The following is a 23,597-nucleotide window of genomic DNA, read 5'->3' as shown; positions in this document are numbered from 1 at the left end:
ATTCAAAATAGTTCTATCCTATACCTGCCTTTGTTCCATATTTGTTATTGTGAAAATGTTAAATTCTGTTGACATTTTTTGTAACTGCTTTAATTGTAAGTCATTTTATTGACTTTCTTTTCTTTCTTTTTTTTTTTTTTTTTTTTTTTTTGTTGGAGATTCATTGAGAGTACAATAAGCCAGGTTACACTGGTTGCATTTGTTAGGTAAAGTCCCTCTTGCAATCATGTCTTGCCCTATTGACTTATTTTCTAACGTCAATGACTGTGAATGGAAAGTGCCACCGTGTATGAAATAACCCTCATTGTGTATGATAAATAGTTAAGGAAAGCATATCAAGAGCAATAAAACCATTTGGTAGAATAACTGAAGGAAAAATTTAGATAATTTTCCTGTAGTCAAGGAGGTGCAATGAAAAGATTAGGTGTGATATGAGGTTTTTTTTCTTTTTTGAGACAGAGTCTCACTTTGTCACCTTCAGTACAGTGCCCTGGCGTCATAGCTCACAATAACCTCAAGCACTAGGGCATAAGCGATTCTCGTTTCTCAGCCTCCTGAGTAACTGGGACTACAGGCGCCCACCACAGGCACTTCCTAACATGTAGGAGGCCAGTTAAAGTGCTGTAGGTAAAAAGATTGTCACTTTTAAATCATAGAAACCAAGGCTCTTAAGAATTAATTTACTGGGCAGCGCCTGTGGCTCAAGGAGTAGGGAGCCAGTCCCATATACCGGAGGTGGCGGGTTCAAACCCAGCCCCGGCCAAAAAAAAAAAGAATTAATTTACTGATGTGGAAAAGGCAGAATTTGAGTTTGCCGTTATTACGCCTTTCGTGTTCTCAAAATCTCCTCCTTAATGAGCTGCCCTCCACTCCACTTTCCCAGTGCTGAGTGCTGTCCTACCAGACTGGATTTGCTTCCAATGCTGGGGGTTTGAATAGGGATTAAAAAAAAATGTTCACAGAAGGGCGGCGCCTGTGGCTCAAGGAGTAGGGCACCGGTCCCATATGCCAGAGGTAGAGGGTTCAAACCCAGCCCCGGCCAAAAACCACAAAATAAATAAATAAATAAATAAAGACAATGAGCTTTTTTGGGCGGCACCTGTGGCTCAGTCGGTAAGGCGCCGGCCCCATATACCGAGGGTGGCGGGTTCAAACCCGGTCCCTGCCAAACTGCAACCAAAAAAAAAATGTTCACAGAGTCCATACTAGACACTGTACAAGTTTTCTGGAGCCTTGTAGCAGAATCATCTAGATTACCCAAGAGACCTAGGCAAAAAACAAGCAAAAAAAAAAGCCAGACTTTAGTAGGTAAAGGAGAATTATTAACAAATTGGGAACTGCTTGGAAGCCTGTATTTAATAAGTTTCTTTTGTTTCTCCTCTGATTTCTGGAGAGAGTGTCAAGAATTTTTTGTTCATCTTCGTTATCTGGAAAGCTGTGGCCTGCCTGCATCTCTGCTGTGTTACAGGCTATAACATGCAGTCTTTCTTTCTTTCCTCACAGATCCCTTCCCTGAAATGGGAATTGGAATGTGGATCTTGTTTTGTTAACGTAACATCACATGAAGCAGGATGATAATAAATAGTGCTTCCCTTATTGTGCTTTGTTATAGAAAATACATTTTGAGGGCAGGTACAGTGGCTCCTAGCACTTTAGGAGGCCAACTCAGGAGGATTGCTCAGGCCAGGAGTTGGAGACCAGCCTAGGCAACAGAGAGAGATACCATCTCTACTAAAAATAGAAAAAACTAGCTGGGCCTGGTGGTGCTCCTGTGCAGTCCCAACTCCTCAGGAGGTTGAGGCAGTAGAATTACTTAAGCCCAGGAGCTAGAGGCTTCAGTAAGCTGTGATCACTCCAGCCTAGACAGCAGAGTGAGACCCTGTCTCTAAAAATCAAACCAAAACAAAATAATTTATATTTTTTGTGGCGAGTTCTGTTGCTGAGTTAATTCTTTGTAATTTAAGGGTTCAAAAGTGAAACTAAACCTGTATCAGATGCAGATAGGTTGTTGGCATACAGTTGTTCAGTGTTCTCTGATTTGACTTTTTAGGTCTGTGAGATCAATAGTAATCTCACTTTCAGATCTGATTTTCATTACTTGTAGCTTCTCTCTTATTTTGTCAGTCAGGCTAAAGGTTCATCAATGTAGTTGATCTTTTCAAAGAAACAACTTTTGGTTTTCTTGCTTCTCGTCATTGTTTTTCTCTCCCCTGTTGCACTGTTCTCCACTGTAATCATCGTTTCCCTGGTGCTGCTAGCTTTGGATTTAGTTTGCTCCTCTTTCTCTATTTCCTTAGGGTGTAGAGGTGTTAGCATTTCGAGACATTTCTTCCTTTTAAAGTAGGCCTCTGCTGCTATGATTTTTTTTCTCCTAGTGCCACTTATACTATATTCTATAATTTTTGGTATATTGTGTTTTTGTTTTTATTTGTCTCTAAATATTTTCTAATTTCCCTTATGATTTTTTTCTTTGACTCGTTGGTTATTTAAGAGTAGTTACATTTCTACATGTAGTCAATCTTTATTATTCATGGATTCCATATTCCAGTATTCCATACTTACCTACCTGCTAAAATTTATTTGTAACTCCAAAGTAAGTGCTTGGTACATTTTTGTAGTCATTCCTGGGCAGTACAAGGTGGTGAAAATGTGAATTGCCTGGCAGGCTGAGGGTGAACAGGGCAATGATTTATTTGCCTTCTTGTTTTAGCTATCATACTGTAACAATCCTTTAAACAGTCTGTTTAGTGCCCCCCCCCTTTTTTTTTTTTGCATTTTTGTGCTTTTTCTTTGTGACTTCGCTGTTTAAAATGTCCCTGAAGCTCAGTGCTGACGTACTATCTAGTGTTCTTACTTATAAGATGTAAGCTCAAGCCACTGTAGCTCACGTGGCTAAGGCGCCAGCCACATACACCAGAACTAGAGGGTTCAAATCCAGCCCGGGCCCACCAAACAACAATGACAACAACAACCAAAAAATAGCCGGGCTTTGTGGCGGGCGCCTGTAGTCCCAGTTACTTGGGAGGCTGAGGCAAGAGAATCACTTAAGCCCAGGAATTGGAGGTTGCTGTGAGCTGTGATGCGTGGCACTCTACCCAGGGCGACAACATGAGGCTCTATCTCAAAAAAATAAGTAAGATGGTATGATGTGCCTCGAAGAAAATATTAGTTGTTGCTTTTTTTTTTTTTTAATTTTATTTTTTGTGTTTTTTTTGGCCGGGCTGGGTTTGAACCCGCCACCTCCGGCATATGGGACTGGCGCCCTACTCCTTGAGCCACAGGCAGAGCCTCAAGCTGTCGCCCTGGGTAGAGTTTTAAACATTTGTTTAGGCCTGGTGTGGCGACTCAGGCCTGTAATCCTAGCACTCTGGGAGGCCAAGGTGGGACGAGCTATTGAGCTCAGGAGTTTGAGACCATCCAGAGGAAGAGCGAGACTCCATCTTTACTAAAAATAGAAAAACTACCCAGGTGTTGTGGTGGGAGGCTGAGGCAGGAGGATTGATTGAACCCAGGAATTTGAGGTTACTGTAACATAGGCTGAAGCCACAGCATTCTAGCCTGGGCAACAGAGTGAGATGCTGGCTCAGAAAAAAAAAAAAAAATTGTTTAGAGTAATCATTCATAAGGAATGACCTATGCCATTTTGCTATTTGCTGTGTATTTTATACTTCTTTTGTTCCTCAATTTTTCCATTACTGGAGCAAGGCACACTGGCTTAGTCCTGTAATTTCAGTGACTCGAGAGGCTGAGGCGGGAGGATTACTAGAGTCCAGGAATTTGAGACTAGCCTGGGCAACATAGTGGACCCTGTTTCTAAAAAAAATTTTCAATGGGCCAGGCATGGTGGCTCATACCTGTGATCCTAGCACTCTGCGAGGCCAAGGCAGGTGGATAGCTTGATCTTATGAGTTCAAGACCAGCCTGAGCAAACAGCAAGACCCCATCTCTACTGAAAATAGAAGAACTGAGACAAAAGATCACTTGAGCCCAAGAGTTGGAGGTTGCTGTGAGCTATGATGCTACCGCACTCTACCCAGGGTGACAGCTTAAGACTCTGTCTCAAGGGAAAAAAAGAAAATGAAAGGGTGGTGCCCATAGTTCAGTGCGTAGGGCACCAGCCACATACACCAAAGCTGGCAGCTGCGAACCCAGCTTGGGCCAGCTACAACAACAGTGACAACTGCAACAACAACAAAAATAGCCTTTAGTCACCTGTACTCCCAGCTACTTGGAAGGCTGAAGCAAGAGAATAATGTAAGCCCAAGAGTGTGAGGTTGCTGTGAGCTGTGACACCACAGCACTCTACACAGGGTGACAGTTTGAGACCTAGTCTCAAAACTAAATAAATAAAATGAAAATGAAAAATTTAGCTGGGTGTGGTGGTGCATAACCATAGTCCCAGCTGAGGCTTGGGCCCAGGAGTTCAAGGTTATAGTGAGATGTGATTGCGTCACTGTGCTATGTGGCCTTGGCCTTGCCCTGGCCACAGAGCAAAATCCCGGTCTCTAAAAAACAAACAAGCAAAACCCATTATCTTATTTTGTGTTTATTGGTTTATTTGTAGCATACTATTAGATGCCCCTTTTTTTCTTTTGTGTATGCTTTTAAGATACTTCCATTTTGGTAGTTGCCATGGGGATTAGCATATTTTGTATTTTGAAGATATACCTCATGTTGTTAATGGATTAGATGGTGGATGTGAGAAAGCAAGCCAAGAATAGCAACAAGATGTTTGGCCTGAGGACTGGAATACTAGAGGAGCGATTTGTTGGGAAGGAGAAGACTGCTGGGAGAGTTCGTGGGATGGGGCTATGGAGAGAAGTCAGGGGTGCAGTTTTGAGCACACGGAGTTTGAGCTGCCTATTAAACCATGAGCTGGGTGTGTCCAGTGGACAGTTAACACACAAGTCTGGGATTCAGAAGAGAGGTCCAGACTAGAGACAGATTTATTCATGAGCATACAGATTATATATACATCGCTTAGACTGGTTGAGTTCATCAGGGAGTGAATGTAGATTGAGAAATGAAATATCCTTAGAAATAAGCCCTGGGCCTTTGGGCCAGAGATGCCATATTCCAGTAATTCACCAAAATGACAGACACAAAGGGAGAGAGGAGAGACTCCCGGTACGTGTTCTCTAGGCCTTTTAGAAAACATGGAGTTGTCCTTTAGCCACATACATGTGAATCTGTAAGAAAGGAGATATTGGAGACATGAAGGGAAAGGCATGCCACACAGATGTTACCATGCAAAACCAGAAGAGTCTACCTTGTTACCCAGCATGCTTTTGGCATTGTTATAAACAAACAGGTTAAGGGCAAGATTCTTGCCAAGAGGATTGATGTTCGTATAGAGCATATTAAGCACTTTAAGAGCCACAAGAGCCGAGATAGCTTCCTAAAATGGGTAAGGGAAATGATCAGAAAAAGGAGACCAAAGAGAAAGATACCTGGGTTCAACTGAAGCGCCAGGCTGCTCCACCCGGAGAAATACCTTTGTGAAGACCAAAAGAAAGGAGCCTGAGCTCCTGGAACCTATTTGCCATGAATTCATGGCCTAACAAGTGTACAGCATCGCACACAGGAGAACCAAGAGAACCAGTGGAACAGGAGCATAAGGTGCTGGGACCTATTCCCCGTGAATTCATGGCATATAGGTATATGGCATAGCAAGCTTTGTCACATTCAATGGAAAAGTACCCCCCCCCCAAGCTGCTGGAACCATTTCCCTATGAATTCATGGCATAATATGTATTAAAAATAAAAGGTTAGGCTGGACACAGTGGCTCACGCCTATATTTCCAGCACTTTGGGAGAGCGAAGTGGGTGGATCACCTGAGCTCACGAGTTCAAGACCAGCCTGAGCAAGAGAGAGACCCCGTCTCTAAAAATAGCCAAGCATTGTAGCGGGCTCCTGTAGTTACAGCTACTTGGGACGCTGAGGCAAGAATCACATAAGCCCAAGAGTTTGAGGTTGCTGTGAACTGTGATGCCACGGCACTCTACCAAGGGCAACAAAGTGAGACTCTGTCTCAAAAAAATAAATAAGATTGCAAGAGGGACTTTACCTAACAATTGCAATCAGTGTAACCTGGCTTATTGTACCCTCAATGAATCCCCAACAATAAAAAATATATATATATATATTTTTTTTTTATAAAATATGGAAAAAATAAATAAATAAATAAAAATAAATAAATGGCTACTGTAGAAAAAAAGAAGAAGAAAAAAGTCTTGGGACACGCCAAGGAGTCATGAAGAAAGACAAAAAAAGGGAGAACTAACAATGACTAAAAAGAGTGGTTTATATATATATTTTTTTTCATTGCAAGAGTGGTTTATATATATTTTATATATTTGTAGTGAATTCTGTCATTTCTTGGCGAAGGATAATTCCACATAAATCTGTTTGCTTCTGAGATTCTATAAATGATTTTTTTCTTCAATCTATTGTGTATGAACTCCCATCAGTAATTCTGTATGTTTTTACTTCTTTATGGGGTCTAAACAAAAAAGAGGAAGGCTTCAGAGGATTTTTTGTTGGATTTTGTTGGTTTTTTACTTCTTTGGCTCTCTTTCTGGCTATTAGCAGCCTTTAAAAATTAACAAAATAGGGGCAGCGCCTATGGCTCAAAGGAGTAGGGCGCTGACCCCATATGCCAGAGGTGGTAGGTTCAAACCCAGCTCTGGCCAAAAACTGCCAAGAAAAAAAAAAAAAATTAACAGAACAATTTATATATACGCACACACACACACATATATATATATATATATTCTTTTTATTTTTATTTTTTTCCCCTGAGACAGAGTCTCACTTTGTTGTCCTCGGTAGAGTCCCATGGCATCATACCTCACAACAACCTCAAACTCCTGGGTTCAAGCAATTCTCTTATTTTCATTTTTCTGTTTTTTATTACAGACAGGGTCTCACTCTTGCTCAGGCTGGTCTTGAACTCCTGAACTCAAGCAGTACATCCACCTTGGCCTCCCAGAGTGCTGGGAGTCCAAGCGTGAGCCACTGTGCCTGACCCTTACTTATATATTATTTGTTATTTATTTATTTATTTATTTATTTTTAGAGCCAAGGGTCTCAATGTGTTGCCCACCTGGACTACAGTAAAATTGAGAAGGCTTGGGTTTCTGCCATAGACAGAAGCCACTGTCATCTCTCACCAGCAGCTTCCCAGTGGTCTCCCTGTGCTCACCCTGGCTCCCTTATAATTTAACCTCCCACTAGCAGCTGTCATGCACTGCTCTATTCAGAACCCTGCACTGGATCCCCATTTAATTCACAATAGAAGTCAGATTTCTTCCCCATTCCCTCCCTGACCTCTCCAGCTTGTCTCTAAGCCATTAGAGATTTTGCTCTGGCTGAGTTCCCTGCTGGAGGTGCACTCCTCCCTCAGACGTCTTCCTGGCTGATACCCACCCCCACCCTCGCCCTCAGCCCTGCACAGACGGTCTTCTGGGTAATACTGTGACCTGCTCACTTACACTTTGAAACTCCTGACCCCGCTTTCTGTTTCTGTTTTAATTAAGATGGGCTTGGTTATGCTCTGATAATAACCTAACCCTCAACTCTCAGTGACTTAACACAACAAAGCTTGTATCTCATTTATGTCATGTAGCTGTCCATTGCAAGGTAGCAAACAGCTCTGTTGCTATGAGAACCTCAGGGACACAGGCTGATGAAAGTTTGCCTGTCTTGTGATGCATCTCAACACGTGGTTTCTCAGGCTCACATACATCAGGAAAGAGAGAGTTCAAGGAATAATCGGAAGTGGTAGAAGTGACCTTCTCCCCCAGCTCATTGGCCAAAACTAGCCACATGACCCTGATCTTACTGCAAGCCAACCTGAAAATGTAGGAGCAGCACAGCAGATATTCATGAGCATTACTGTTTTTCGACACCATTCTCTTTATTTTCTCCATACTAATCAGATTTTATCATATAACTTATATATGCTTAGATGTTATATAATTTGCATGTTTTTGTGCTTACTATGTAGTATTTCTTCCAGAAAATTTAATCCTTACCATTTCAGATTAATACAAGAGTACAGACTATTAGGTTACAGTATTTGCATTTGTTAGGTAAAGTCCCTGTTTACTTGTGTCCTGCATCTAGGATGTGCGCCATATACCCTGACGTTGTGCCCATTAGATAGGAGCACACCACTTCCCTTTCCTCCCCTCCCCCCACTTGAATTGAATTGCATGTTTCTCTTGTGTGGGTGTGTATTAATTCATGTGAGTACTTATAATTTCTTGCACACAAGCCTTTGTTCATGCTATTGCTGTTCTTTGTAACATTCCCCATCTTCTTTGCCCTGTCCTTACTCCTTTTCTCTGATGAAATCATACTCATATTTCAAGGTACTTAAATCCTACTTTATCTAGGAAGCCTTGTTAGCATCCCTAAGTGAAGTTAAACGCTTATTCCCTATCTCCTTCTGAAGGCTTAGTATAATCCTATCACACCACTTACCTCGTGATATGGTTACATGTCTATCTGCCCCATTGAGCCAAGTTCCTCATGCTTGTGGAAAAGGGGCTAGAGAGCCAGGTGTGGTGGTTCACGCCTGTAATCCTAGCACTTGGGTGGCCGAGGTCGGTGGATTGTCTGAGCTCACAGTTTCGAAACCAGTCTGAGCCAGAGAGAGACCTTGTCTCAAAAAAAAAAAAAAAAAATAGCCAGGCGTTGTGGCAGGAGCCTGTGGTTCCAGCTACTCAGGAGGCTAAGGTAAAAGAATCGCCCAAGCCCAGGAGTTGGAGGTTGCTGTGAGCTGTGACGCCACAACACTCTACCAAGGGTGATAAAGTGAGACTCTGTCTCTAAAAAAATAATAAAGAAAAGAAAAGTGGGTGGAGAAATAGGTAGAGCTGGCTCAGTGCCTGTAGCCCAGAGGCGAGGGCACTAGCCACATACACCGGAGCTGGCAGGTTCAAATCCAGCCCAGGCCTACCAAACAATAATGACAACTACAACCAAAAAATAGCCAGGCTTTGTGGCAGGCACCTGTCATCCCAGCTACTTGGGAGGCTAAGGCAAGAAAATCGCTTGAGCCCAAGAGTTTGAGGTTGCTGTGAGCTGTAATGCCATGGCACTCTACCCAGGGTGACAGTTTGAGACTGCCTTAAGAAAAAAAAAAAAAAAAAAGGAGGTAGAACCTAGAACAGAAACTATGAGGGTGTAAGCAAGAGCAGCATAAATAGGGAGGGGGAAGAGATGACAGGTCAAGGACTATTTAGCAGATAAAAATTAGACTTGGTTATTGGTTGAATATAAGGGATAAGGAAAGACTCAAGGATAATCCATGCTTCTTATTTGGACTTCGTGGTTTATGATGCTTCCAAATGAAATAGAGAATATGAGAGGAGAAGCAAGTTTGGGCAATAAGCTGATATGCTTAATTGAGGTATAGTGGGTTTAGCTCCACAGAGACCCCAAGGTGGACATGTGTTGGAGCTGGATACGTGGCTCTTAGACCCAGGGAAGTGGGTAGGTCTTCCGCATGCCTGGGTTTACAAGTCAGAAAGGGTATGACTGTCAATAACTACTACAGACAGAATCCTTCTCTATAGTAATGTATAAGAACAAGAAGAGAAAGATATGCTCTTATGTGAGAAACAAGAGAAAAAAAATAAATGGTGAAAGAGGACCCAAGAGTGTGAAGCCGTGACTATCAAGGGTATTTAAAGTTTAAAGAAGTTGGGCGGTGCCTGCGGCTCAGTGGGTAGGGCGCCAGCCAAATTGCAACAACAACAAAAAAAATAAATAAAAATAAAGTTTAAGTGGGCAGCGCCTGTGGCTCAGTGAGTAGGGTGCTGGCCCCATATACCAAGGGTGGCAGGTTCAAACCTGGCCCCAAGGCTAAGGCAAGAGAATCGCCTAAGCCTAAGAGCTGTAGGTTGTTGTGAGCTGTGATGCCATGACACTCTACCAAGGGCGATAAAGTGAGACTCTGTCTCTACAAAAAAAAAAAAATAAATAAATAAATAAAGTTTAAGAAGTCAAATCAAAACAGACTCTGCCTGTAGGCCCAGCCACTCAGGAAGCTGAGGCAGGAGGTGGCTTGAGCCCAGGAGTTCAAGGCTGCAGTGTGCTATTATCACACCTGTGAGAGCCACTGATCCCAGCCTGGGCAACAGAGTAGTGAACTCTGTCTCTTAAAAAAAAAAAACACAAAAACCTGTGTACTATGGGCGGCGCCTGTGGCTCAGTCGGTAGGGCGCCGGCCCCATATACCGAGGGTGGCGGGTTCAAACCCGGCCCCGGCCAAACTGCAACCAAAAAATAGCCGGGCGTTGTGGCGGGCGCCTGTAGTCCCAGCTACTCGGGAGGCTGAGGCAGGAGAATCGCTTAAGCCCAGGAGTTGGAGGTTGCTGTGAGCTGTGTGAGGCCACGGCACTCTGCCGAGGGCCATAAAGTGAGACTCTGTCTCTACAAAAAAAAAAAAAAAAAAAAAAAAAACCTGTGTACTAAATATTTACTACTATTTTTATCATCTTACTTAAGTGCCTAACTCCCTTCTTTCAACCCCACTTCTCCAACCGCTTTGGCTTCAGTTTCATTGAGAAACTTGAAGTCATCAGGCACAAACTGTCCCAAATGTGCCCTCCCTCCCATCAGACATACGACCACACCCTTCTTTCCTTACCTGCTTCCCTGCAATCTCAAAGCATTTAAAGCCACCTCCTCCTCTAAGGAGGGAGATGCAGATGGGATCAAAGTGGAGAGCTAAGTACAAGGTGTTGAATGTTGAATACAGGAGGGGGAACGTCAACACAAATTGCAAATGGCATCACTGATAGAAGCAAGAGGGAGTTAACTAACCTCCTCCCCAGAGAGGTCAGAGCAGTTACAGGGCCAGACCCAGGTGTGGTTCCTGAGGCTCTTGTAGGTCTCGTAGGTCTCTCACCCGTCTTCCCTCTGTAGCGCCAGTAACCTTCACTACAGATGCAGAGACAGCCTATTCCCCCAATAAAGAGCATAGGGACATGAGATTTCGTTCGTTTATTTGTACAAAAGTATTTCTTGAATGTCTGCTGTGTGCCATGCTCAGAGTTAGGGGCTGGGAATATAATGGGGAATAAAAATGCATAGTTCTTGTTTTCACAGAGTTTATAGTAGAGTGATTTAGTTTTTATTTGCTCATTGATATCTTATTTGTTTAACTGATTTTATTTTTCCCCCCTTTAGTATCCTCTTTTATATGGACTGATTCTTATTCCCTGCTGGTGTTCTCTAGTTTGCCTAAGTAGAATTTACATGGGAATGCACTCCATTCTGGTAAGGAAAACATTGTGTTCTTAATTCTTTATTGTTTACGACATAGGCGAATTTGTAATTTTCAATCATCTACAAGTTTATGTGCCACCTAAATGAGAAAAAGTTACTGTAAGTCTTCGTTTGGCAAAAATATCAACATGATACTTTATGAAGTGTTAATGTAATAATCATGTTTTCACAGAGACAGTTGCCAGCAGCCACAATCACCAGCATCATATACTCAGGGTAACACTTCTTCCTCCTTCCAGTCTCAGCTTTATTTTCCTTTACAATCTCTACTATTCCTCTCCTGTCATTGAGTCAAAACCAGCAATGTGAGTGCAGAAACCAAGGAAAGCTCTTAAGTATCATTGAAGACCTAATGACTTGTCACTACGTGAATTTAAACTATTTTGATGGCATTGTTATTGACATGTTAAACTCTATATTGCTTCTTTTTTTTTTTTTTTTTTTTTTTTTTTTTTTTTTTTGAGACAGAGTCTCACTATTTTGCCCTCGGTAGAGTGCCGTAGCATCACAGCTCACAGCAACCTCAAACTCTTGGGCTCAAGAGATTCTCTTGCCTCAGCCTCCCAAGTAGCTGGGACTACAGGTGCCCACCACAACGTCCAACTATTTTTTTTTGTTGTAGTTGTCATTGTTTGGCAGGCGCTGGCCCGGCTTGAACCTGCCAGCCTCGGTGTATGTGGCTGCCGCCCTGGCTGCTGAGCTACAGACGCCAAGCTTCTACATTGCTTCTTATCTTGACCAGATTATTGGAATAGCTTCTTATGTAGTAGCCCTGCATCTGGTTTGACACTGCCTCATTCAGTATTCAATCTCCTGTTTAGTAGACTTTCCAAAACACAAATATGATGCCATACTGAATTACTTATGCTTACCAAACTGCAAAGGGTGTTTCTTACCTCCATAAACTTTAAAGACACTATAACCTCTGTCTGGAATGCCCTTCTTCCTGTCTTTGCCTTCACCATCTGATTTGTTCTTCAAGACTCACTATACGGGCGGCACCTGTGGCTCAACGGAGTAGGGTGCCAGCCCCGTATGCCGGAGATGGCGGGTTCAAACCCAGCCCCGGCCAAAAACTGCAAAATAAAAAAGAGACTCACTATACATACATGTTCTTAGCCCTTGAAAGCCTCATTACCTCCCCATCTTTCCTTTCTCAGGACTGATGAGGCAACCCTTCTCCCGCGTATGCTAAATTACAGTTGCTTTTTCCTTGTCTCCTACCCTCACTAGATGACATGTAAGTCCCTTGAGAAGAGTAACGGTATTTTATCCTCAGCTTCTGAGGTGGTATCTCTGAATGCATCTATGGATGTATTATGTATTATCAAGTCAGTAAAGGATCAGAAAAAAGGGTAGAGAAATACGAACTAATTTATGGAATCCTAAAATTTCTAATAGGTTATGTCCATTATTTCATGTCCTTAACAACAAATTAACATTTTCAGAATTTTCTACGCATACTATCTCATTATCTTATTTCACAGCTGTGAAAATATTGATTTCTCTTCCTTAAATGTCTTGCCTCCAATACTTGCCCCTTCATTAGTAAATTTCCAAACGTGATTTTAATAAATAAATCATTTATGTTTAGCTTTATAATCATCTATATTTAATACAAATTACGGATTTTCATATAGTCCTTTCAGACTAATCTTTGCTCATTTTATGATCAGAATAAGTATCATATATATACATCTCTGTGTGTGTGTATATATATATTTTTTTTTCTTTTTTTTTTTTTTTTTTTTTTTTTGAGACAGTCTCATTATGTTGTCCTTGGTAGAGTGCCATGGCATCATAGCTTGCAGCAGCCTCAAACTCTTGAGCTGAAGCGAGTAGCTGGGACTACAAGTGCCCACCACAATGCCCAGCTATTTTTCTTTTTCCTTAAGAGACAGGGTCTTGCTCTTGCTCTGGCTGGTCTCAAACCTGTGAGCTCAGGCAATCCACCTGCCTCAGCCTCCCAGAGCGCTGGGATTACAGGAGTGAGCCACCACACCTGGCCTATAATTCTTAATGACTATTTCATTCAGTATTTGCCAAAGGCTTTACTGTGATTGTATCAATACAAAGAGCAACAGGTTAGCTTATTTTTAACATCTGTCTAATTTCCTAAGTTGGTTTTTTTATCTCCAAATAAATAAAAAAGATTACCCATTTTCTTCATTTATTATCAATCCCAGCTCTCAAAATTTAGTTTCTTAAAATAACTAATAAGCCAGGCTCAGTGCCTGTAGCACAGTGATTACAGCTCCAGCCACATACACCAAAGCTGGCGGATTCAAACCCAGCCCAGGCCAGCTAAACAACAATGACAACTGCAACCAAAACTAGCCAGGTGTTCTGGCGGATGCCTGTAGTCCCGGCTACTTGGGAGGCTGAGGCAAAAGAATTGCTGAAGCCCAAGAGTTTGAGGTTGTTGTGAGCTGTGACACCATGGCACTCTACCAAAGGTGACATAGTGAGACTCTGTCTCCGCCCCCCAAAAAATAAATAAATAGGGTGGCGCCTGTGGCTCAAAGGAGTAGGGCGCCAGCCCCATATACTAGAGGTGGTGGGTTCAAACCCAGCCCCCGCCAAAAACTGCAAAAAATAATAATAATAATTAAATAAATAAGCCATTTTAAGTTACTAAGTTGAGAACTTGTCAAATTATTTTGTTTCCATATTAGTAAAATTTGGATGTTGTAATTATATGTACCAAAATTGCGCTAAATATTTATGTATATAAGTATAAATATTTATATGTATGTGTAGAAAGTATTTTAGAAGGGTATTTTGAGATAAAGTATATACCTCTCAAACTCATTTTTATAACAATAAATAAAAATCAAATTAAACCAACAAACCAAACATGTTATCAAGCAAAGTATGTAACAGTGAACACCAACGTTTTAACAGTGGTTATTGCTGGGTAAAATTGCTTGTCATTGTTTATCTGTATTTTTTAGTTTTTCTACAGTAAGCATGTGTTAAATTTGTTTTTTAATTAAAGAATATAGAAAGTTCAAAAGCCATTTTTAATAATGCTTTTGTAGTCAAAGGCAATACATGACAACAATGCATTTTGTGGTCAGATGCCCTCTTGGCATCACTGGCATATTAAAGTTAAAACTAGGGCACCTGCATATAGCAAAAACAAAAACCCACCAGGAGACAGGAGATCTGAATTCCGATCTTAAGCAAATCACTAGCCTCTCTAGGTCTGTTTTCTGATCAGGATAAATGACAAGGAAAAAATTCCAGGCTTACTAATAACAAATCTTTATTGAATGTATGGTTATTTGATATCTTCTGCCATAAATGTGACCCTGAATATTCTGTTCAAACATGATAGTTACTGGCCAGTCATGGTGGCTCACACATGTAATCCTACCACTCTGGGAGGCTGAGGCAGGTAGATCACTTGAACTCAGGAGTTCAAGACCAGCCTGAGCAAGAGAGATGTTCTCTACTATAAATAAAAAAACTATCCAGGCTTTGTGGTGGGCACCTGTAGTCCCAGCTACTCGGGAGACTGAGGCAAAGGGCTCGCTGGAGCCCAAGCGTTTAAAGTTGCTGTGCATCAGGAGGCCACAGCACTCTACCCAGGGCACAGAGTGAGACTCTGTCTCAAAAAAAAAAAAAAAAAAGAGAGAGGGAAGGTACTATTCCTGAAAATCCCTTAAGGCCAGGATCAAGAAATTAGGTATCATCTCTTTCTCTTAGAGAATTCTTGTCTAGCAGGATTATATAGTCAATGTGATAAAGGTAAAGAATTACTTTATCTTAATTTGAGTAGCCAAATATTTATTTCCTGCTTATGAATGCGCCATATGCTAGAAATATATGTATAAATAAGATAGTCTTTATCCTTGAGTAGTAACTGTCTACATATGTATTATGTAATATAATAATGTGAATGTGGTAGTTTTGAACCACGGATGCACATTAGAATCACAAAATCACTATTAAAATTTAGAACTTGGTGGTGCCCGTAACTCAGTGGGTAGGCGACTGGCCACATACACTCAGGCTGGCGGGTTCAAACCTGGCCCAGGCCAGCTAAACAACAATGACAACTGCAACAACAAAAAAAATAGCAGGATGTTGTGGTGGGCATCTGTAGTCCCAGCTACTTGGGAGGCTGAGGCAAGAAATCACTTAAGCCCCAGAATTGGAGGTTGCTGTAAGCTGTGACACCGTGGCACTCTACCAAGGGTGAAATAGTGAGACACTGCCTCACAAAAAAATTTTTAGAACTTAACTCTAACCAGATGCCTAGAAAAAAAATTTAGAACTTAATGTCATAAAGAAAGTTAAAAGATAAGCCGCAAACTTGGGGAAAAATGTTTATAGTACACATTGATAAAAGATTTGTATGTGGAATATATAAGTAAGTCCTGTAAATTAGGGGGGGGAATCCAAATGAAGAAAAAGAAAATTCAGGCCTGGCATGGTATCTTATGCCTATAATCTTAGAACTCTGGGAGGCTGAGGCAGGAGGACCCGTTAGCTCTGGAGTTTGAGAGATCCCAAGTAAAAGTGAAACCCTCGTTTCTACTAAAACTAGAAAAAGTAGCCAGGCGTTATGATGGGTGCCTGTAGTCCCAGTTACTCAGGAGGCTGAGGTAGGAGGATCACTTGAACCCTGTAGTTTGAGGTTGCTGTGAGCTAAATTGATGCCATGGCATTTGTGCTTGGACAACAGAGTGACAGTCTGTTTCCAAAGAAAAGAAAAGAAAAAGAAAAAAATTCAAAAGAACAATTGCTCACAAGATACAAATATACATTGCATAGCTCATGAACTCATGAAAAGATACTTAATTTTGTAATCAAGAAATTTCAAATTAAGTATCAATGAACTGCCACTTTACATCCAACAGCTGATGGAATGTAAATTTCTATAAACATTTAATTTTTTTTTGAGACAGTCTCACTTTGTCACCTTTGTTAGAGAAGGCTGTGGCATCATAGCGCACAGCAACCTCAAACGCTTGGGGTCAAGGGATTCGCTTGCCTTTGCCCCTCAAGTAGCTGAGACTACAGGTGCCTACCACAACACCTGGCTATTTTTAGAGATGAGGTCTCAGGCAGCGCCTGTGGCTCAAGGATTAGGGAGCCAGTCCCATATGCTGGGGGTGGCAGGTTCAAGCCTGGCCCCAGCCAAAACTGCAAAAAAAATAAAAGAGAGATGAGGTCTCACTCTGGCTCAGGTTGGTCCTATAAGAATCATCTAGAATTATCTTTGAAAATTGGCTTGGCGCTCCTAGCACTGTGGTTATAGCACTAGCCACATACACCCAGGCTAGTGGGCTCGAACCCAGCCCGGGCCAGCTAAACAATGACAACTGCCACAAAAAGATAGCCAGGACTTGTGGTAGGCAACTGTAGTCCCAGCTACTTGGGAGGCTGAGGCAAGAGAATCGCTTAAGCCCAAGAGTTTGAGATTGCTGTGAGCTATGATGTAATAGCACTCTACTGAGGGCAACATAGTGAGACTCTTGTCTCCAAAAAAAAAAGAATAACAACTAAGCATTCAAGTTCAACTATAAGCAATTAACTAATCCAAAACCTGAAAACAATCTAAATGACCATCACTGGGAAAATGAGTAAATTATATAATCACACAGGAAAATATTACACAATTGTGAAAGTAAATACATAGGATAAGTGAATCTTTTTTTTGTTTGTTTGTTTTTTGTTTTTTTCTTTTTTTTGTAGAGACAGAGTCTCACTTTATTGCCCTCGGTAGAGTGCTGTGGTATCACACGGCTCACAGCAACCTCCAGCTCTTGGGCTTATGTGATTCTCTTGCCTCAGCCTCCCGAGCAGCTGGGACTACAGGCGCCTGCCACAACACCCGGCTATTTTTTTGTTGCAGTTTGGCCGGGGCTGGGTTTGAACCCGCCACCTTCGGTATATGGGGCCGGCGCCCTACTCACTGAGCCACAGGCGCTGCCCAAATGAAAGTATTCGTTTTTTTTTTTTTAAAACAGATCTCACTTTGTATCTTTGGTAGAATGCCACGGCATCATAGCTCTCAGCAACCTCAAACTCTTGGGCTCAAGTGATCCACTTGCCTCAGCCTCCCAAGTCGCTGATGCTCACCACAATGCCCAGCTATTTTTAGAGACGCGGTCTTGCTCTTCCTCAGGCTGGTCTCGAACCTGTGAGCTCAGGTAATCCACCGCCTGGTTCTCCCAGAGTGCAGGGATTACAGGCATGAGCCACCTAGCCCAGCCTGTTTTTTGTTTTTGAGACAGACTCTACCCTTGGTAGAGTGCCGGTGGCATCATAGCTTGCTGGAAAGTAATCCCAGCCCTCTGGGAGGTAGAGGCTAGTGGATCACCTGAGCTCAGAAGTTCAAGAACAGCCTGAGCAAGAATGAGATCCCATCTATACTAAAAATAGAAAAACTGGGCTCAGCGCCTGTGGCACAGTGGTTACAGCGCCAGCCACATACACGGAAAGTGGCGGGTTTGAACCTAGCCTGGGCCAACTAAACAACTGCAAAATAAAAAAAAAAATAGCTGGGCGTTATGGCAGGTGCCTTTAGTCCCAGCTACTTGGGAGGCTGAGGCAAGGGAATAGCTTAAGCCCAAAAGTTGGAGGTTGCTGTGAGCTGTGACACCATGGTACTATACTGAGGGCGACATAGTGAGACTCTGTCTCAAAAAAAAAGAAAAAGTAAAAGAGAAACTGAGGCAAGAGAATCTCTTGAGCCCGAGAGTTTGAGGTTGCTCTGAGCTATGACACCACAGCATTCTAGCCTGGGGCAATAGAATAAGGCTCTGTCTAAAAAAAGAAAAACAAATTTTGTCATAGAGAATAGACTCCAGGGTTTTTTTTTTTTTTTTTTTTTTTTTTTTTTTTTTTAAGACAGAGTCTCTGTTGCCCTAGGCTAGAGTGTTCTGGTGTCAGCCTAGCTCACAGCAACCTCAAACTCCTGAGCTCAACCCATCCTTCTTCCTCAGCCTCCTAGTACCTGGGACTATAGGTGTATGCCAAAACACTGAGCTAATTTTTCTATTTTTAGTAAAGATGGGGTCTCCCTCTTGCTCAGGCTATCTTGAATTCCTGAGCTCAAGAGATCTACCTCCCTCCGTTTCCCAGAGTGGTAGAGTTACCAAGTGAACCAGCACACTTGGTCCTGTTTTGTTTTAAGGCAGAAATTAGGTAACATTTTGTATATTGTCAGAGATAATTCAGAAAGTAAAGTTATTTTCATTAACTTTATCATTTCCTTCAGTAAACCATCTTTTAACTTTTGCCCCAAACTAGGAGCATCTTTGATCACACCTCTTTTGCTTCTTTTTCACATTCAATCCATCACCAATTTAAAGTTCTGTTTTGTTTTTTTTTTTTTTTTTTTTGTAGAGACAGGGTCTCACTTTATGGCCCTCGGTAGAGTGCCGTGGCCTCACACAGCTCACAGCAACCTCCAACTCCTGGGCTTAAGCGATTCTCTTGCCTCAGCCTCCAGAGTAGCTGGGACTTCAGGCGCCCGCCACAACGCCCAGCTACTTTTTGGTTACAGTTTGGCCGGGGCCGGGTTTGAACCCGCCGCCCTTGGTATATGGGGCCGGCACCTTACCGACTGAGCCACAGGCACCGCCCCCAATTTAAAGTTTTAAAATATATTAATTCAGGCTCGGTGCCCATTGCTCAGTGGGTAGGGCGCTGGCCACATACACCAACGCTGGGTTCAAGCCCGGCCCAGGCCTGCTAAACAACAATGACAACTGCAACCAAAAAATAGCTGGGTGTTGTTGTAGGCGCCTGTAGTCCCAGCTACTTGGGAGGCTAAGGCAAGAGAATCGCTTAAGCCCAAGAATTGGAGGTTGCTGTGACACCATAGCACTCTACTGAGGGCGACATAATGAGATCTGTTGCCAAAAAGAAAAAGAAAAAATGTTAATTCATCTGTGTCCTTCTCTTCACGTTACTGTGGACCGTGTTCAGAGGGAGCCGCTGTGCAAGGCTTCTGCTACTGTCTTCAGGGGTCTGTCCTCTACACTTTCCCCTGTAAGCCACCTCTACAAAACAATGAGAGTGCTCTTTACAAATATCAGATTATATTATGCTCCTACTTTGATATCTTTCACTTTTGAAATAAAATCTGAACTCTTTACCTAGTCTACAAGGACTCTCCATGATTTGGCCTCTGCCTGTCTCTTGGACCTCACATCATGTCCCTCTTCCCTTTGCTGACCCTTTGAGGCCCCCTGGATTTCTTTCAGTTCCTTAGACTCACCAAGTTCTTCTCTGCCTCAAGGCCCTTGCAATTGGTATTGCCTTTACCTGGACTGCTTTTCCTCTGGCTCTGAAGATCAGACTGGCTCCTTTTTACAACTAGATTTGTACTTGAAGGTCACCTCCTCAGACAGGTTTCCATAATCACACTAGTAGGCTCAGTGCCTGTAGCTCAGTGGTTAGGGCACCAGCAATATACACCAAGGCTGGCGGGTTTGTACCTGGTCCATGCCTGCTAAAACAACAATGGCAACTGCAACAAAAAAATAGCTGGGCATTGTGGTGGGCGCCTGTAGTCCCAGCTACTCACAAGGCTGAGAGGATCACTTAAGCCCAGAGTTAGGGGTTGCTATGAACTGTGACGCCACAGTACTCTACCAAGGGTGACATAGTGAGACTGTCTCAAACAAAAAACATAATCACAGTAATAGTGACCTTCATCATAGTATCCTATTGTCTAATTTTAATTATTTCATGACATTCATGACTGTCTGAAATTATAATATTTCTCCACTTTCTTATATGGCTGTTGTCAGTCTTCCCCACTAAAATGTGAGCTCTGTGACAGCAGTAATCTTGTCTTTTTTTTTTTGCATTTTTTGGCCGGGGCTGGGTTTGAATCCGCCACCTCTGGCTTATGGGGCCGGCGCCCTACTCCTTTGAGCCACAGACACCTCCCTAATCTTGTCTTTTTTAAGCAATGTATACTCAACCCCTAAAATAGTGCCAACCATAGACATACTCAGGAAGGGTTGGTTCAGTGAATGAGAGAAGGAAACAAGTTAGGGTTCGTATCCTCCTTGATGGTGAAAATAATTACATATTTAAATGCATGAAAATGAAGAACTTTTTTTTTTTTTTTTTTTGCAGTTTTTGGCTGGGGCTGGGTTTGAACCCACCACCTCCAGCATATGGGGCCGGCGCCCTACCCCTTTGAGCCACAGGCACTGCCCAAGAGCATTTCTTTAACAATAATTACAATCTTTTTCCCAGAAATCAAAACTTTACAATTTAAGCATAGATTATTGTTCAGGATTTGGATATACATTTGTATGTATCCTTTGAGAATTTGACAGCTTTTAAAATTTTAGATCTATTGAATATCTGAAATGTCAAATATACGTTATTTTAAAATATACATCGTGTTTTAAATGCCAAAAATGTTTAGTATAAAACAACTATACTTTTATCTTTTCCCAGGATATCATTGCTGGATTCCTATATACCATTTTAATCTTAGCCGTCTTCTATCCGTTTGTGGACCTGATTGACAACTTCAACCAAACTCACAAATACGCTCCATTAATCATCATTGGGCTTCATTTAGCTTTGGGGATCTTTTCTTTTACTCTGGACACCTGGAGCACATCCCGAGGAGACACTGCTGAGATCCTAGGAAGTGGTGCTGGAATTGCATGTGGATCTCATGTTACTTACAACCTGGGTCTAATGCTGGATCCTTCTCTAGACATATTACCTTTAGCTTGGCCACCTATTACTATGACTCTGTTTGGAAAAGCCATACTGCGGATCTTCTTAGGGATGGTGTTTATACTAATAGTCAGAGATATAATGAAAAAGATCACCATTCCTTTAGCCTGTAAAATCTTCAGTATACCGTGTGATGATATTCGAAAAGCAAGACAGCACATGGAAGTTGAACTTCCTTACCGGTATATTACCTATGGAATGGTTGGTTTCTCCATCACGTTTTTGGTTCCTTACATATTTTTCTTTATCGGTATCTCTTGATGGATAAATACTGTTTATGAAAAGAAAGGAAAGTATCAGTTACTGATATTTAAAAAATATATTCTAGGTAAAAGCCAGATCAGAGTTAGGCTTTTACAAGAATTTAACTTAAATAATTAAGTAAATTCATAAGAGTCAGTGCATTTTGTCATTGCACACCCAGATATTGTTTTAAGTGAGCTGAGCTGTTTCAATACTGAGAAAATGATAAGTATCCATTTAGAATGTTCATGTAATGTTTTGAGAGTTTTGTGCTGTTAGGGATTCAAGTTATGTATAATATATATGAAGGTACATAACGTGCAGTTATATATCTAATATATGTTATATATACAATAATATACCTAAGTTTTTTTTAATTGTGGGGGTGTATTATAAAATCAATATGCAAACACTTGTGCCTGTGTCTTTGGACTAAATACAGGTATGTTATTATTAACAAATATATTTAATGTTTATTTGCTATGGAAGCCATTTCCTAATCGAGTTGCATAATACTAGAACAGAATGCATATGCTCCCACACATTGATTTACTGCCTCTTCTTACACTGCCATCAACCTTCATATTACCCAGGATATTGAACATAAGAGGCATTTTCAATGGACCAAATTTTCAGAAAAATTAGTTTTGAGATACTTTTTTTTTAAGTTCTATACACTGTTTTGAATGTACTTTATTTGCAGCTGTTTTGGACATCTGTTTAATAATTCAGGTACTGAATTTTATTGCTTGCTGATTGTGCCTTTCTGTTGCTAAATTAAGAAATGCCATGTTTACTGTGATATAAAAATAAGTCGCTAACTTTAAGTTACATATAATCAGGCAACTATTTAAAAATTATATGTTATGTTAATAGGTATAGAGTTAAACCACCTTTAACTCTTTAGCTTTTATTTGAAAGAAATGTAGAATGAGCTAAAACTTTCCAATAAGTTAGAAAGTGAAATGGATAAACATTTCCCTGTTTTATAGGTATTTTTCTGTGCATTGTAAGTTACAGGAACAAGGTATATGTTTTTTACATTGTCTGGATTGTTTATACTGCGGGTAGATATTTACAGTGAGTGGGAACATAGTTGAAATTTATAGCTGGGACAATGCACTTGCTTCTTATGTAAACAAAGCATTTTCTAAATTATTTGCGAAGGATTGGATTTAGCACTGTTAACTTTTAATATCCATTAGCTATTTACGGTAAATTATAAATTCTAAAATTAGTATCAGTATTTTAAATCCTATTTTTTTTAACTTTTTATTATTTTCACATTTGGGTATAGTATTAAACTATTCTTATTTCTTTATATTTTGAAATGTGATTGTAATTAGGGTAACATCAAGTTTATTTGTAGAAAGTTTTTCATAAAGAAGAAAATTAACTTTCCATACAAATGAACATCAAGTATGGAATTATTGATTTTAGTGCAATATCTATACAATTATCCAGAAGTATCACTTAAGATGTTTCTATTTTGGACAGTGTAATTATTTGAGCTCATATTTTTATAATTCTGATTGAAAATTTAGGGGCATGGTAATCTTTAACAAACTGAATCTGATAATTTTAAATAAAAAAACTAAATTTACCTTTACCTATTAGTTAAAAGGAAACCATTTAGGAACATATCGGTACATTGGAAAATGTGAAACAGGCTTTTCTTTCAAAATGTGTATTTACTGAAAATTTTAGGGACAGTTGCCCAGAATTTGAGTCTGTGCTATCCCATTAATTTTTGTCTAGCTTAAAAGGTATTTGAAAATATTCCATTTCTTTGTATTTTGTTATTTTCTGACCTATGACAGTTCTATGCTAAATATATTTTAAAATAAAAGCCAAATTCAAGATTACAGAGAGTTTTGTTTTGTTTGCCTTCCAGGCAATTATCTGTTTTATCTAGTGGAGATTTTGTTTGTTCATTCATTTGTTTTTCTCAACAAAAAATAATCTTGAATCTGGATGATGGAGATTTTGATCAGGCAGACCCTGATTGCCTAACCCTCTGCCCATCAAACTGTCTTTAAAAACCCTATCCCCCTGTAGGCACAGTGGCTTACATCTGTTATCCTAGCACTCTGCGAGGCTGAGGTGGGTGGGTTGCCTGAGTTCAGTTCAAACGAGCCTGAGCAAGAGGGAGACCCTGTCTCTACTATAAAAATAGAAAAACTGAGGCAAGAGAATTATTTAAACCCAAGAACTTGAGGTTGCTGTGAGATATAATGTCACTGCACTCTAGTCAGGACTCCAGAGTGAGATTCTGTTTCAAAAAAACAACCTGTCCTCCCTTGGCTCAGTGCCAGTATCTCGG

At 41.0% G+C, this 23,597-nt stretch overlaps 1 protein-coding gene across 2 annotated transcripts in view; it reads left to right on the top strand.

Moving 5' to 3' along the window:
- SGPP1 (sphingosine-1-phosphate phosphatase 1) overlaps positions 1 to 23,139 on the top strand; it is a 43,112-nt gene extending 19,973 nt beyond the window's left edge. Inside the window, exons 2-3 of one of the 2 annotated variants that reach the window (XM_053602575.1) lie at positions 11,204 to 11,293; positions 20,741 to 23,139. In XM_053602575.1, the coding sequence (XP_053458550.1) occupies positions 11,204 to 11,293; positions 20,741 to 21,292 (642 nt within the window). In that variant the 3' untranslated portion in view covers positions 21,293 to 23,139. The remainder of the gene's footprint in view (positions 1 to 11,203; positions 11,294 to 20,740) is intronic. The other variant, XM_053602576.1, reaches the window with a different exon arrangement.
- The last annotated feature ends 458 nt before the right edge of the window (positions 23,140 to 23,597 follow it).

This window comes from Nycticebus coucang, chromosome 9, assembly GCF_027406575.1.
Source record: "Nycticebus coucang isolate mNycCou1 chromosome 9, mNycCou1.pri, whole genome shotgun sequence".
NCBI lineage: Eukaryota > Metazoa > Chordata > Mammalia > Primates > Lorisidae > Nycticebus > Nycticebus coucang.
This window is presented reverse-complemented; position numbering and strand designations above follow the sequence as displayed.